At 33.9% G+C, this 15287-nt stretch overlaps 1 protein-coding gene across 14 annotated transcripts in view; it reads right to left on the bottom strand.

Moving 5' to 3' along the window:
• Positions 1 to 5995: 5995 nt before the first annotated feature.
• Positions 5996 to 15287, bottom strand: part of LOC145305830 (RING finger and transmembrane domain-containing protein 2) — a 35898-nt gene continuing 26606 nt past the window's right edge. For 2 of the 14 annotated variants that reach the window (XR_013874731.1, XR_013874736.1), the window contains exons 13-19: positions 11607 to 11669; positions 11101 to 11160; positions 10296 to 10405; positions 9692 to 9755; positions 9221 to 9328; positions 8127 to 8508; positions 5996 to 6949 (exon numbers count right to left, since the gene is read on the bottom strand). Coding sequence is in view for 1 of the 14 variants with exons in the window: in XM_080147653.1 (XP_080003779.1) it covers positions 8449 to 8508; positions 9221 to 9328; positions 9692 to 9755; positions 10296 to 10405; positions 11101 to 11160; positions 11607 to 11669 (465 nt within the window). In the remaining 13 variants the exon portion in view is untranslated. Of the gene's footprint in view, positions 6950 to 8107; positions 8509 to 9220; positions 9329 to 9691; positions 9756 to 10295; positions 10408 to 10790; positions 10849 to 11100; positions 11161 to 11606; positions 11670 to 15287 lie in introns of those variants that run through there. The other 12 variants (XR_013874733.1, XR_013874729.1, XR_013874734.1 and 9 more) reach the window with 12 other exon arrangements.

The raw sequence follows: 15287 nt of genomic DNA on the forward strand, positions 1-15287 counted from the left end.
ATTAGTTTTAGGATATTTTTCATATTCCTATTTACAAAATATTTTAATAAATAAATATATGATTATAAATTATAAATTTACACATTAGTTGTCCAGTAGCAATGCTTTTTAAGTGACAATGTCTGTCCTTTTGTCTGTAACGCTAAATTTCGCTTTTTAATCAACCTCAGAAAACAATTTCTCCTATTCATTTGAAATCGATTAATATCTGGTGGATTGGAACCGAAATCAATACAAAAAAATCTACAACCATAAGACTAAAACCAGTTTTTTAGCCCAGGCCTTTGGCATCTCGGGACTAAAAAACCGGTTTTAATCTTATAATGGTACATTCTATATCCGCGGAAAGCTGTTTTTAGTACGATGAGAAAAAAACTATTAATTTCATTATCCTTAAGAGTGTTTGCCGTAGTAAAATTTTAATAGTACATGATTTGTAATGCACATAGCTATTCACCTGAGAGGGTCAGGGGCCTTGGGGTGGGGAAAAAAAGAAACTTGTTCCTTATAATAGAAATATAAGAATAGAAGCATATTCTGAACCCTTTTTTAGTCAAATCTAAGAAGGAACATTTCTAGCAGACAAAAGTATTGTTTACTTTCGACTCAAGCTGATGTGGATTCTTAAAAAATGATAGACTCGCTCCTCGATAGTGAAGTAAAATTATTTTTGTGAAAAATCATCCAAAAGAACAATAAAAATCTACAAAAATTTTAAAAAATCATATGTTAATAACCCTTTTAAGATTTTATTTAATTTTTGTAAACTATTTATTCGATTTTGGAGGATTTTTCACAAAAAAAATTTTGCCTCACCAGCGAGTAGCCAGCCTAACTTTTTTTAAAGAATCCACCTTGTTTCGAAGTTTTTAAATTTAAACGAAATTTTTGGGCAATTAATTCTGATTCCGCAAAGCTTTTTACTAGGAAAATATACTGTTTACAGCTGACTTTTATCTATGTATGAAATGAAAAAAAAACATGCATTCGTAACAAGATGTGTACAAAATTTCAACCAATGAAATTAAATGTATGTACCGATGCGATTCTCCTATTGGCTCAATCAGACATTCCCTCTCTTTCTTAGTAACTTTTTTTTCCTTATACACCCCCCCCCCCCCCTAATGCAGGACACTGATTATAATAAATATGTTTTACGTACAAAGTGTCTCAAAAATCAACCATGTGACGTCATAAAAATGATTGATTATCCATCTCTTTTCTAGGAGTTTTCTTTCCCACAGCTCTCATCTCCCTCATTTTTATGACGTCACATGGATGATTTTGAGACACATTGTCCAGTTACCTTCATTAGATAAGTGTATGTAAATGAATATATGTTAAATATTCCATACTAAAATGCAAAGATATTACCATATTTATATAAATTTTACATTGGGAGTTATACAATTGCTGAATTTTAATTTGCAAATGTGTACGCAGTTTCCGCTGTGTTTCCTCATCCTATTTCAATATCACCGCGAAAACTGCGTACACATTTGGAAATTAAAATTTAGCACATAATAAAACAAGCGGCTACATTCACAGACGTTTTCATAATGCCTACATGCTGGTTAATTAACCTGATCACTATTTAACAAGGATAACAACATCCCTAAAAACGAAGCGCTGAAAAGGTAGGACAAACGAACATTAACATGATTAAGGACTTAATTATAGAGATGCTTCGCTTATAGCATTTTACTTTGTTGTCCTAGGAATCAGTATTCCAAAAATTAAATCAATCGGTTTATCATATCACATAAAAATTTGTTGTTAAAAATCAACATGATTGAAATGGACGTAGGGATATTCTGGTAAAGAATATAGAGTTGCTACGCTTTCTAAATCGTACCTAACTACTACAGGAATCCCAAAGCAAAGTTTTAAATCGATGGGACAATTCTATCATGCAAAATTAACGAATAAAGCTATCAGTTTCGGACGTACGGACCGACCCTATTCGTAGAAAAGCTTCGCTTTTAAAAACACATGTCAAAATACTAAAAGATCTATAATGGACTAACGTGTGTTTTTGTAAAGATTATAGAATTATGACGCTGCCTTATTTGTTTCGAACTGTTTCAAATCGATAAGACAGTTCCATGCACAAGCCAAGCTTCTTCCAATAACGAAATTAATTCGGAAAAAAATCACGAAACCTATACGTGTTTTTCAGCTATCGTTGGGGGGGGTAACACATCGTAAAATTGACGACCTCTTCATTTGCCCCCCAAATATTATTCTAGATTTATTTAGCTTGCTGGTTATACCTTATTCCTGGCACAAGCCATGTTAATTTTCACAGCTTCAAATTTATAATAACCTTCTCTCGACCACTGAGATCATTTGGTGCTTACATTCAAAGTGCCTATTGAGCCCTGATAACGAAACCCTCCCCTGTTTTGAAATAAATTGAAAAAAATGGAGAGAATGTTCTGCGCCAGCTTCTACCAACAATGAAATTAATTCAGAAAAAATCACGAAACCTATACGTGTTTTTCAGCTGTCATTGGGGGCAACACATCGTAAAATTGACGAGCTCTCCATTTGCCCCCCAAATATTATTCTAGATTTATTTAGCTTGCTGGTTATACCTTATTCCTGGCACAAGCCATGTTAATTTTCACAGCTTCAAATTTATAATAACCTTCTCTCGACCACTGAGATCATTTGGTGCTTTCATTCAAAGTGCCTATTGGGCCCTGATAACGTTAACCCCCCCCCCCCTGTTTTGAAATAAATTGAAAAAAAGGAGAAAAGGTTGTTTATTTCCTTCCCTAATAATTGCTTAGCCTTTTTCTGCGGGCCTTAACCAAGGTGGGCTATCCAGTGCAGTAGCGTTGTGGAGCCGCCATATTTTGCTTGAGCCGTTATTTTCGTTCAAAAACGGCTCCTGGTTAGCTAAAAAAAGGTATTTTTTACTAATTATAATTTGATAACTCTGTTGTGTTGTGTGCAAATGCACCTTTTAAGTTCTTAAAGTCCATTTTTATCAAACATTGAACTTTTAAAACCTTAAAAAGTCAAAAACAGACTTGGCAAAAAAATACCTGTTTTTCTTGAATTTAGAATGGAGCCGGAGCCAAATCTGGAGCCGTTATTTTTACAGGCCGCTCAGCGGAGCCGCACCAAAATCAGACGGCTCCGAAACGCTGCTATCCAGTTCTCAATATGGAACCTAACCTTAAGTAATAAATTAACAAACAAAAGACAACCCAACCTCATTTTTTCTTTAACTCAAGTTTTAAAAAGAAAGTGCACAGCCAAGTAATTTTTATAAAAGCGTCACATCATGGTCATGTAGGAATTAACATCTTATACCAATTACGAAATTAATTCGGGAAAAAATACGGAACCTATTTTCAGCTGTTGTTGGGGGGCAACAGTAACACATGGTAAAATTGACGACCTCTCCATTCATAATCATCATTGCCTTTTAGTTCTAGGCCATACACAATGGTTCTCCAATCTTCCTTTGATTGGGTACGTTTTGAGGCATTGCTGAAAGATGGAATTTTCTTATCTTTCAGTTCACTTAGGAGTTCCCTCCTCCAGGTTGTTTTTGGTCTACCTGGTTTCCTCTTTCCTATGTGGGGGTTCCAAGTCAAGGCTTGATTGGTTATATCATCATGCCCTTTCCTTAGAGTGTGCCCCAACCATCTCCATTTTCTCTGTTTTATTGTCAGTTTGATGTCTGACAGTGACATATCACTGCGCTCTAAAAGCTCAGCGTTTGTGATCTTATTTAGCCAAAAGATCTTGTGGATTCTCCTGAGACATTTATTGACATATGCAGGGCGACCACTCCAAAACCAAATAAATATAGTATTTTTATAGTATATTTTTTTAATCCATATAGTATATATAGTATATTTTTTCTTACTCATATAGTATGATATAGTATCGGACTTTGTTTTATTTAGTAATACATAGTATATACATCATCAATAATAACTCAAGGCAAAGCTGTTATCAAAGTAATTTCACATATAAGGGGGGAGGGAAGGGGGGGGGGGAGTTTTGCCACTTTCACTTACTCTTTGATTATTAGGCTAGGTATTAATATGAGTCTATAGGTCATTAGGGATAAAAGTTTACTTTTGGGAAGAACTTCACGTATATTTAATCATTTTTTGGATAGGTCTCCAGGTTCAGGTGCTGCAGGCTACCCGGGTGGTGGTTTCTGGACAAGTAAAAAAAAATTTAAATTTCTGTTTGAAGAGTTAGAGATCAACTTATTAAACAAAATATGTATCTTTATGTTATTAACATATCTGAAGAAAAAAATTAAAATCAGACTCCAATTTATGGTCCTGCAGGCCTCCAGGTTCACTTTGGACAGGTGAAAAATTCAAATTTCTTATTAGAATAGTTAGCGGTCAACTTATAAAACAGAAAATGCATCTTTTTGGATGTTATTAACATAACTGAAGAAAAAATTAAAATCGACCTCCAAGATCTGGTTCTGCAGGCCTCCAGTCCACTCTGGACAGGTAAAATTCAAATTTCTTAACGACGAACAACTATTTTAGGTTAGGTTTAAGGCTTGGGAGCCGAGCGCTGCGGCAGGCAAGGGGGCCGAGCGCTGCGGCAAGGCAGGCTAGGGAGCCGAGCGCTGCGGCCAGAGTTCATAGTTCGCTGTCGGGGGGGGGGGGGGGGGGGGTGTTACTCAAATTTTCAAAATTGAAAAAAAATTCTAAAAGGATAATACCGGTTAGTTTATTAAACAACATAAGCATCTTTTTTAGATACTATTTATGTGTTTTAAAGAAAAAATGACAATCGACCTCCAGGCTAGGTTAAGGTCTGGTCTGAAGGCCTCCAGATGGACTCTGGACAGGTAAAATATTATGTTAATATATAATAATATGTTAATATCATCCAAATAAATGCATATTCTGTTATATAAATTGACCTCTAACTCTTCATATAAGAAATTTGATTGTTTACCTGTCCAGAGTGGACCTGGAGGCCTGCAAGACCTGAACTTGGAGGCCGATTTAATTATTTTCTTCAGATATGTTAATAAGATCAAAAAATACATATTCTGTTTTAAAACTTGACCTCTAACTCTTAAAATAAAAAATTTTATTTTTTACCTGACCAGAGTGAACCTGGAGGCCTGCAGGACTTGATCCTGGTAGCTAATTTTCATTTTTTCTTTAAATGTTAATAACATACTATAAGGTGCATATTTTGTTTAATAAAAGTTGATCTCTAAATCTTCAAACAAAAATTTTAAACCTGAACCTGGAAACCTATCCAAAAAATGAATAAATCAAAGTGAACTAATACCCAAAAGTAAACTTTTATCCCAACTAACCTATAGTCTCACATTAATACCTAGCTAAATAATCACGGAGTAAGCAAAAGTGGCAAAACTTTTCCCTCCCCCGTTAAGTTAATTCTATGAAAAATAACTGATATTTAAAACATAATCACAAACAATAATATATTTTCAGGATTTTAGGTTAGGTTAGGTAAGTCAAAGGTTAATGATTGCCCCTCAGAGATAAAGCCCCCCGCAGGGGCTAGAAATAGGAGATTACCTACTGTGAAAATAAGACAAAACGCTCCTTCAGAGGCGTTGTCTCAAAACTGACAATATTCGTTTTTTGTTATTTAAATTTAATATCATATAGTATATATAGTAAATTTTGGTCAAATAAAGATAATATTATATAGTATATATAGTAAATTTTTGTCATATAGTATGATATAGTATCCAAACTCATCCTATATAGTATAAATAGTATATATAGTATGAAGTGGTCGCCCTGCATATGTCTGTAGCTTGGAGACCACTGCTGTGTTTAGGAACCTCTCCATTAGCCCCCCAAATATTATTTTAGCTTTATTTCACTTGTTGGTTATACCTTATACCTGAGGAATTATTGCTTCCCTAAAAAACCACATATGCTTAATTTAGCGAATCAGACTAACGAACATTGTAATATTAAGGAGTAGCCGAATTTAGTAAATAAAATAAATATTCTGGAATAAATAAATTTATTTTGGTTAATATAAATCCAAAGGTCTATTGGTAAATAAATTAAAAATGGTATAATAAATTAAATATAAGATAATCATTTAGCATAAACTATTCTAATGTTTTATAATAATTTTTAGTAACAAAGCTTATGAGCCATGAGGTGGCTGTTTAATACTCAAGTCCCCAAATTTATTGAATAAAGTTTTCTTATTCGTTGACAACTTGACTTCATCACATTAAGTACTTTTAATGAATTTTGAAAAAATGGTTCATTGAGTTGAGTGTTCACAATACGTTACAAACAACAAATTGTAATCTACACAAGGGGTAATTTTGTGTAATACCATTGGGGATGTACATCATTTTTTCAGCCATTTTCTTATCCCTTGAGATTTAGTATATTCAGGGATTTGAAGGGATAAAACAATGGACGGTAAAATAATGTACACGTCACTTGTGATAGATAAAGTTACCCCTTTCTGAAGATAAAGATTAAAATTATTGGTCTACCCTATTTGAATTAGGATTAAATAAGTCCCCAAAGTTTTTGAAAGAACGTTAACATAAATCTTAAAAGGTACTGCAGAATCTTCGCTATTAGACAAAAAACATTATCCTTAAAATATGTAAAAAAATGTATTTTAAATGCAAAATATTTTAACAAAAAAGCTCAAAAATTTGTTGTAAAAAATGATAGAAACAAAATTTTTAATACAGTACAATTAAATAATAATACATTATAATGATTAGAAATACAAAGTATATAATTATATTCAATAATAAAAAAGTAAAAAACTTATTTAAATTATATATATAGATTATAGATGTATTAAAGAAAATGATTAAATACTTTTTGTTTTGTTTTAAATGTTAATGATTTTATTTTAGCAATTATAAATTTATTTGTATATGATTAACATTCATATCAAGTAGGTATAATTTTTGGCAAATTTTCTTAAATCGTGACCTATCTATAATACAAAGTAGAATGATGTCTGTCCGTCCGTCCCTAAAGATCTCGGTAACCACTGAACCGATTGTATTCTACTCTTCAGGGAATATACCTACTGGTCCTGTGGTGGTTTTAGGCCATTTTCTTGGGGGGTGGGACAACCCCCCCCCCCCATTTTTTTTTGCTGAAGATTTCCTTGGTCCTTTTACGAATTTCGCCAAATTTTTTTTTTGATCACCTCTTGGGTCAATGCCCCTAGAGGCTAGGGGCGAAGCCGCTAGTCTATAATACAAAGTTGAATGATGTCTGTCCGTCCGTCCCTTAAGATCTTGGTAACCGCCGAACCGATCGGATTCTACTCTTCAGGGAATATATCTACTGGTCCTGTGGTGGTTTTAGGCCATTTTCTTGGGGGGTGGGACAACCCCCCCCCCCATTTTTTTTTGCTGAAGATTTCCTTGGTCCTTTAACGAATTTCGCCAAATTTTTTTTTGATCACCTCTTGGGTCAATGCCCCTAGAGGCTAGGGGCGAAGCCGCTAGTCTATAATACAAAGTAGAATGATGTCTGTCCGTCCGTCCCTTAAGATCTTGGTAACCGCCGAACCGATCGGATTCTACTCTTCAGGGAATATATCTACTGGTCCTGTGGTGGTTTTAGGCTATTTTCTTGGGGTTGTGGGTCACCCCCAACCACCACAAAACTGAAAAAATACCCCCCCCCCCACTTTTTATGTGGTTGTTGTTTCACCAATGGTACTTATTTTTTTAAAATCACCTATTGGGGAAAAGTTCTTAGAGGCAAAACCGCTAGTGGTTAATATAATAAGTAGGGATGGGCCGGATACTTTTTTGGCCGGATACCGGATATCCGGCTGATTTCAAATGCCGGATAACCGGCTAAATTACCAGATATTAAAGTAGCAAATACAATTTATTAATAAACTTTTGAGATTTCGTATATAAAATTAACATAAAGATAAACATATTCAAAAAATGTTCTTCTAGCTTCAATAATAAGAAAATTATAGCCATTTAAAATTTTAAAAAGCATAGATTTTTGGTGTAAAATATAAAAAAAGTTATAGCCGGATATCCGGCCGGATAATTTCAATATCCGGTATTCGGCCCAACCCTAATAATAAGTTATGATTTTAGTACCATTCGCTAAATTGCTTACCCTAAAGTCAATGAGAAAGAAATGAAAATAAAAATATAATAAAATTTTTTAGGCAAAATAGTTTTTCTTCATAAAAACTGACATATTATAACAAGAGTTTGCATTTACCTCGAATAGCATCGAATTACAGACAATTTTCAACCACTATGAAAATAAAAATCATACAATAAAATAAATAGCCTTTGTTGGCCCCAAGCGGTTAACAAAAATGGTTTTAATCTAATATTTTGTCATTTTAATATCCACAGAAAACTGTCTACAATACGATGCGATAAATAACTATAATAACACGTTGTGCAAGAAACATGTGTGTGTGTGTGAATTAGAAGAGTTGTATGAACTGAGAGGTAGAACCGTCGCGCCATGCAGGATCTTCTGATATCTAAAAGAAAATATTAAAATTACAAGTCCGTACGTAACGATGAGCTCTTTCCGTTAATTTAGGCATGTTAGAATTATCCTATCAATTTAAATCTTTGGATGTTGATTCCTGTAAACATTAGGTATGATTTAGAAATCGTAGCAACTCTATAATCGTTATTAGAAAGTCCGTACATCCATTTAAAACCTGCAAATTTTTAAACAGTGATTCTAAGGACAAAAAGGTACAATAATTTTAGCATAACATCGCTATTATCAAGTTCTTTAAGTCCTAAATATAGGACACGTAGTATCTCTTTGAAACCAGGTAGAAACACTTACCTTAGCTCTACGCATAGGACAGGTAGTATCTGTATGAAACCAGGTAGAAACACTTACTATAGCTCTACACATAGGACAGGTAGTATCTCTATGAAACCAGGTAGAAACACTTACTATAGCTCTACACATAGGACAGGTAGTATCTCTATGAAACCAGGTAGAAACACTTACCTTAGCTCTACACATAGGACGACAGGTAGTATCTCTATGAAACCAGGTAGAATAGCTCTACACATAGGACATGTTGTATCTCTATGAAACCAGGTAGAAACACTTACCTTAGCTCTACACATAGGACAGGTAGTATCTCTATGAAACCAGGTAGAAACACTTACCTTAGCTCTACACATAGGACACGTAGTATCTCTATGAAACCAGGTAGAAACTCTTACCTTAGCTCTACACATAGGACACGTAGTATCTCTATCAAACCAGGTTGAAACGCACTCCTCACAGAAAATGTGCTTACATTGTAACATTGTTGGCTCTTGGTAACTATCCTATAAATAAAAGTCTATGGTAAAACTAGGGATCTTAAGTGATAAGGCAATTTCGAAAAAATGTCCACACCCAATTATAATTAAGAGAGTTATCCTGTAAATTGACTGACAAGAGACACACACACATAAGCATAATTCTTTGATACCATAAAAGAAGTTATTTGGGCCATACAAAGGATGAATAAATATTGACATTATTTTTTCAATGGTGGGAAAGGTATTGTGGTAATCTTTATGCATTTTTACAACAATTTTAAGTTTTTAATTGAAAAGGAGGCTAGAATTATTATCAGAATAGGTTTAGTATTGTGCGACAATCCGATTAGAATCCAAATATGCTAAAATATTATCCTGAAAGTTTACCTGACAAATAGGGCAAAATCCATTGCTTGATTTCATCTCGTCAACAGTCGGGGATTTTCCATACCTGGTAAAAAAGCTTATTATAACTTGGATGTTACACCAGATTTTCATGTTATTTAATAAAGTGGAACTCGCCGCGGGCTAAATTAACGATACCTCCATACCTCATCAACAACACCCTATACCCCATCCCCACCCCTCCTAGTGGATGAATGAACTGACAAATAAATGAGTTCCAAGTTTTCAACTGTCATAATATCCATTGTGAAAACAAATGTTCAACAAAGTATTTAAAAATAAAAAGGACAAATAGCGAAGCTGTTTCAAATGATAAACTTTACATGACGGCATACATTGAGGGATGAAGGGTTCTTAAATATAAGGAATAAGACAATAGTAATTATTTTGTTTTACATCTTTTATTGATGATACTACAAAATTAACCCTCCCTTAGTTTGAAATTATTGGTAGAAAAGTTTGAACTTTGCTAGTTATTACCAACCAATCATGATTTACTAAAGGAAACAACACTGTCTAGAGACAATGATATAATCATTGGGAAACTTCGAAAAGGATATTGGGACAAAAATTGGATCCCCCCTACCTTGTAGACCTCATCATCTTGTGCAGGGCCACCCTCCAGAGCTCAAGAGCCTTCACCATGGCCTTGCCCTTGACTACCATGTAGGCTGCAGTCAAGAAAACACCCAACAACTAAAAAAACATAAGCTTAAAACGAGTATGTGTATTTCTCTCTCAGTTTAGCAAGATATCTGTAAAAGTTTTGTAAGCTATCTATAATACAAAGTCGAACGATGTTTGTCTGTCTGTTTGTTTGTAGCGAAGGATCTCGCTAACCGCTAAATCGATCGGGTTCTCCTTTACAGGGTAGCTTCTCATAGGTCCCGGGAAGGTTTATAACTATTTTTTTACGTTTCTTGATTTTAGAAAGAGAGTTCGAAACATAAACGTCAAACGCAACATACATATTTTAAATATAAAAAAATCATTTAAAGTGCCACTAGAGGCCTCTAGGGGCGTAGCCGCTAGTAAAGTATAAATTGATAAGGTTTTAGTTTATTTTAACACTGTAATTTTGTGTATGGAATACTTGCTGGTCCCTCTCCTTTGGCATGCAGCAGATACATTAACCCGGGCTAAATATGAATTCTTACTTTGTATGAAATACTTGCAGGTCCCTCTCCTTTGGCATGCAGCAGATACATTAATCCGGGCTAACTATTGATTCTTACCTTGTATGGAATACTTGCAGGTCCCTCTCCTTTGGCATGCAGCAGATACATTAATCCGGGCTAACTATTAATTCTTACCTTGTATGGAATACTTGCAGGTCCCTCTCCTTTGGCATGCAGCAGATACATTAATCCGGGCTAACTATTAATTCTTACCTTGTATGGAATACTTGCTGGTCCCTCTCCTTTAGCATGCAGCAGATACATTAACCAGGGCTGAAATGTTAATATTGAATTACCTTCTGACATTATTGCTAACATGAAAACTCACAACTTTACAATTGAAAAAAATACCTATCTTTCTTTTTGAAAAAAAAGACGTATTATCATACTACAAAAGTATTAGCTTCATAAGTTTGAAGTGACGGATCCACAAACATCCTACTACTTTATGTTCAGAAAATTACCCCCAAGAAGAGCCAAAAAATCAAATATCTTTTATCCGAAATTATTTGAAGATCAGTTGCAAAGCAAACGGCTAAAAATAAACGACTTCGCGCTAACTACTAAACCAATGGAGTTCTCCATTAAAGGACGTAGGTCCCAGTATGGTTGACGGTTGTAGGCTATTTCATTTTCAAATTTAAGTTGTAAGAGCCTTCTGTATTAGAGGTTTTCCTAACCATAATGTAGAAATTCGTAGTTTTCAGGAAAAAACTGACCTGAATAGGAGCCAACTGTCTGTGTAATTGTGAAGTTACTTCAATAAACAGATAATATTTACCCTAAAAAATGTAATTTGGTAAATAACTGACTTGGGAGATAATTTGAAATAATATTTTTCATAACCCTTTACTGGGTGATTGTTATTTATCACATCGTATTATGGACAGCTTTTCGCGGATATTGAAATGAAAAGGGCCCAGGCTAAAAAACTGGTAATATATTTCTTATTTTTATTTTATAATTCGTGGGAAGTTGTCTATAATACGAAAAGATACATGATCTTTAAGTATGGCTCGGAACCGGTTTTAATCCAGTGCACATAGGGGCAACAAGGGGCAACAATTCACCACCCTAAAATCAAGTTTTAACCATTCTATGAGTATTATTATACCCAATGTACATCAGATTTCAAAGGAATCGTAAAAATACGCTTTTTAAGTAAGCATTCTAATGCATGGAAGTCAAGAAATGCAAAAATTTTCTTACAGAAAAAGGCATACTTTTTGTGTTTCACCAACAATTTTAAAAGTATTATAAAATCTCTTAGAATTAACGTAATTAGACAAAATAACTTCTGATGAGTCATGCATTACATATATTTTGACAGTATAAAAGAAAAAAACACAAATTGAAGAAATTAGTCTTAAATAATTCTAGTTGAAGTCAAGATTTTAGTTTTTATTTGTTTGTTTTATAATCAACATTTAAGAAGACAGTAAGAGGAAATATGTTTTCACCGGTTGCCACCGGCTAAAAAAACGATATTTGATTACCCAAAGACATATTTTAATCGCCAGTACTGGTTTCATTTACCCCCCCGCGCCCCCGTAGGGGTTTTTAGCCCGTTTTCTGAACGTGGGTGCACAAAAAGCTTGTAAGAAAAGGCGTTTAAATGCGCTTTTAAAGTCAAAACTTAAGATATAATTCAAATAAATAAAAGACACAGAAACATAGACATACTGGGAAATATTTATTCTGACTTAGAATTAAAGTTAATAATAAATATTTTTAAGTTCTATTGCACTAAATGATGGAGAGGAGAGGGGGGGGGGGGGGGCTAAACCTAAATCTAAACCTCTTTTGATGTTTTAATGTAACTAAATAATCGTTTCTATAGATTATTACAAATATCAGGGATCTAAAGGGATAAGACAAAGGTCAATAAATTGTTGTACATCCCCAATGATAATACACAAAATTACCCCTTTTGTAGATTAAAGTTAGTAGTTAAAACGTTTGAACACACAACTGTAAAACTTTGGGGACTAGTGTTATAAACAGCCAAATGTCCCCTACCTCACTGCGAAAAGGTAAAGTTAATATGCAAATAACGTGAGGTTCTTATAATCATTCTAAATTTGAATTAGCAAGTAGTCTATCTGTCTGTCTATTGGTAATGCTTTGTTTTTAAATTATGTAGTTACAGGGTATTCATGTTTAAAGTCAGCAGTTTTATTTAGAAAGGGAGGGGACTGTTAATTACACTAGTCCCCAAACTTCAAAGTTTTATAATAACGTTTTTATATTCGTTATCATAAGAACTTCAGGAAATTTAATTGATTTTTTATTGGTTGGTTCATTAAGATGAGTGTCAAAACTTTTCAACCACTAATTGTCATCTACAGACAAATAATTTTGTAATATAATTTATTAAATATGTATTTATTAAATATGTATCAATATTGGGGACGTACATATTAATCGGTTATTGTTTTGTTCCTTAGATCCCTAGGTGTTAATATATAATACAAAGTAGCTTGATGTCTGTTTGTCTGTCCGCCCATCTCTTAAGATCTCGCTAACCACTAAACTGATTGAATTCTACTCTTCAGGGAATATATCTACTGGTCCTGTGGTTGTTTAAAGATCTTTTTCAAAAATAAAAATCCCCCTCAATTTTTTCATATTTCTATAATTAGGGTCGGTCCGTCCGTACGTCTGGTACAGTTAGCTCTTTTACTTAACTTAAACAGGCTAGAATTGTCCTATCGATCTCAAACTTTTCATGCTGATTTCTACAACAGTTGGGTACGACTTAGAAAGCACAGCAACTCTATAATCGTTACCAGAAAGTCCGTACATCCATTTATAAAAAACTGATTTTTACTTTTTTGACAACAAATAATGGTTTTGAATGTTAAAAATATCCTATTCATCTGATTTTTTTAATACTGATTCCTATTTCAATAACGTCTATTGTTATAAGCGAAGCATCTCTATAATCAAGTCCTAAAAACGTCAGTATGTCCTTAAACAGTAACATGTATTTAATCAGTTTAAATTACAATTTTGTATAGACATGCATTAATATTCAGTTCTGACACTTCACAAGTGTTAATGTTCGTTTGTCCTTCCATTTCAGAGCTTCGCTTCTTTCATGGATGTTGTCATCCTTGTTTAATTACCTCTTGGGGCAAATCCCCTAGAGGCTAGGGGCGAAGCCGCTAGTATACATATAAACAGTAAACAAGAATCATAATATCATTATAAATATAGATATTAGTTAATAAAAATTTATGTTAATCATGCCCACATTTATAATGGATTTATTAAAACATAAAAATAAAGTGAAACTTGTAGCTTGCTAAAATAAGGATCCCCATCCACCCCCATTTACACCATCCCCTCCCCTCCTACTGAAATGAATTCCATGACCCTAAATTTGACACTTTGAACACTAAAATCGGACTACAAATAACCTAGTTACACTTTAAAGGGCCCAAAAAGCTAGTGATAGGGTAGCTGCGCTACTAAAAAATTCTCATATTGCTCTGATAACCAAAACCCCTAATTAGACATTTTAAACACGAAATTCAAGATAGTTGATGGATAGATAGATGGATAGATAGATGGATAGATAGATGGATAGGTAGATGAATAGATATATGGATAGATAGATGGATAAGTAAATGGATAGACAGATGGATAGATGGATGGATAGATAGAGGGATAGATTGATGGATGGATAAATTGATAGTTGATGGATAAAGAGATGAATAGTTGATGGATAGATAGATGGATCGATATATAGATGGATAGAGAGATGGATAGAGAGATGGATAGATAGATGGATAGATAGATGGATAGATAGATAGATAGATAGATAGATAGATAGATGGATAGATAGATGGATAGATAGATGGATAGATAGATGGATAGATAGATGGATAGATAGATGGATAGATAGATGGATAGATAGATGGATAGATAGATGGATAGATAGATGGATAGATAGATGGATAGATAGATGGATAGATAGATGGATAGATAGATGGATAGATAGATGGATAGATAGATGGATAGATAGATGGATAGATAGATGGATAGATAGATGGATAGATAGATGGATAGATAGATGGATAGATAGATGGATAGATAGATGGATAGATAGATGGATAGATAGATGGATAGATAGATGGATAGATAGATGGATAGATAGATGGATAGATAGATGGATAGATAGATGGATAGATAGATGGATAGATAGATGGATAGATAGATGGATAGATAGATGGATAGATAGATGGATAGATAGATGGATAGATAGATGGATAGATAGATGGATATATATATGGATAGATAGATGGATAGATTGATGGATAGATAGATGGATAGGGTAAGGGGGGGCTATTTTCGGGAGGGGTTAACCTGGTAATTTTCTATCTACCTTCATAAAA

The sequence above is a fragment of the Acartia tonsa genome, chromosome 14 (assembly GCF_053477335.1).
Source record: "Acartia tonsa isolate MP-2025a chromosome 14, ASM5347733v1, whole genome shotgun sequence".
In the NCBI taxonomy this organism is placed as follows: Eukaryota; Metazoa; Arthropoda; class Copepoda; order Calanoida; family Acartiidae; genus Acartia; species Acartia tonsa.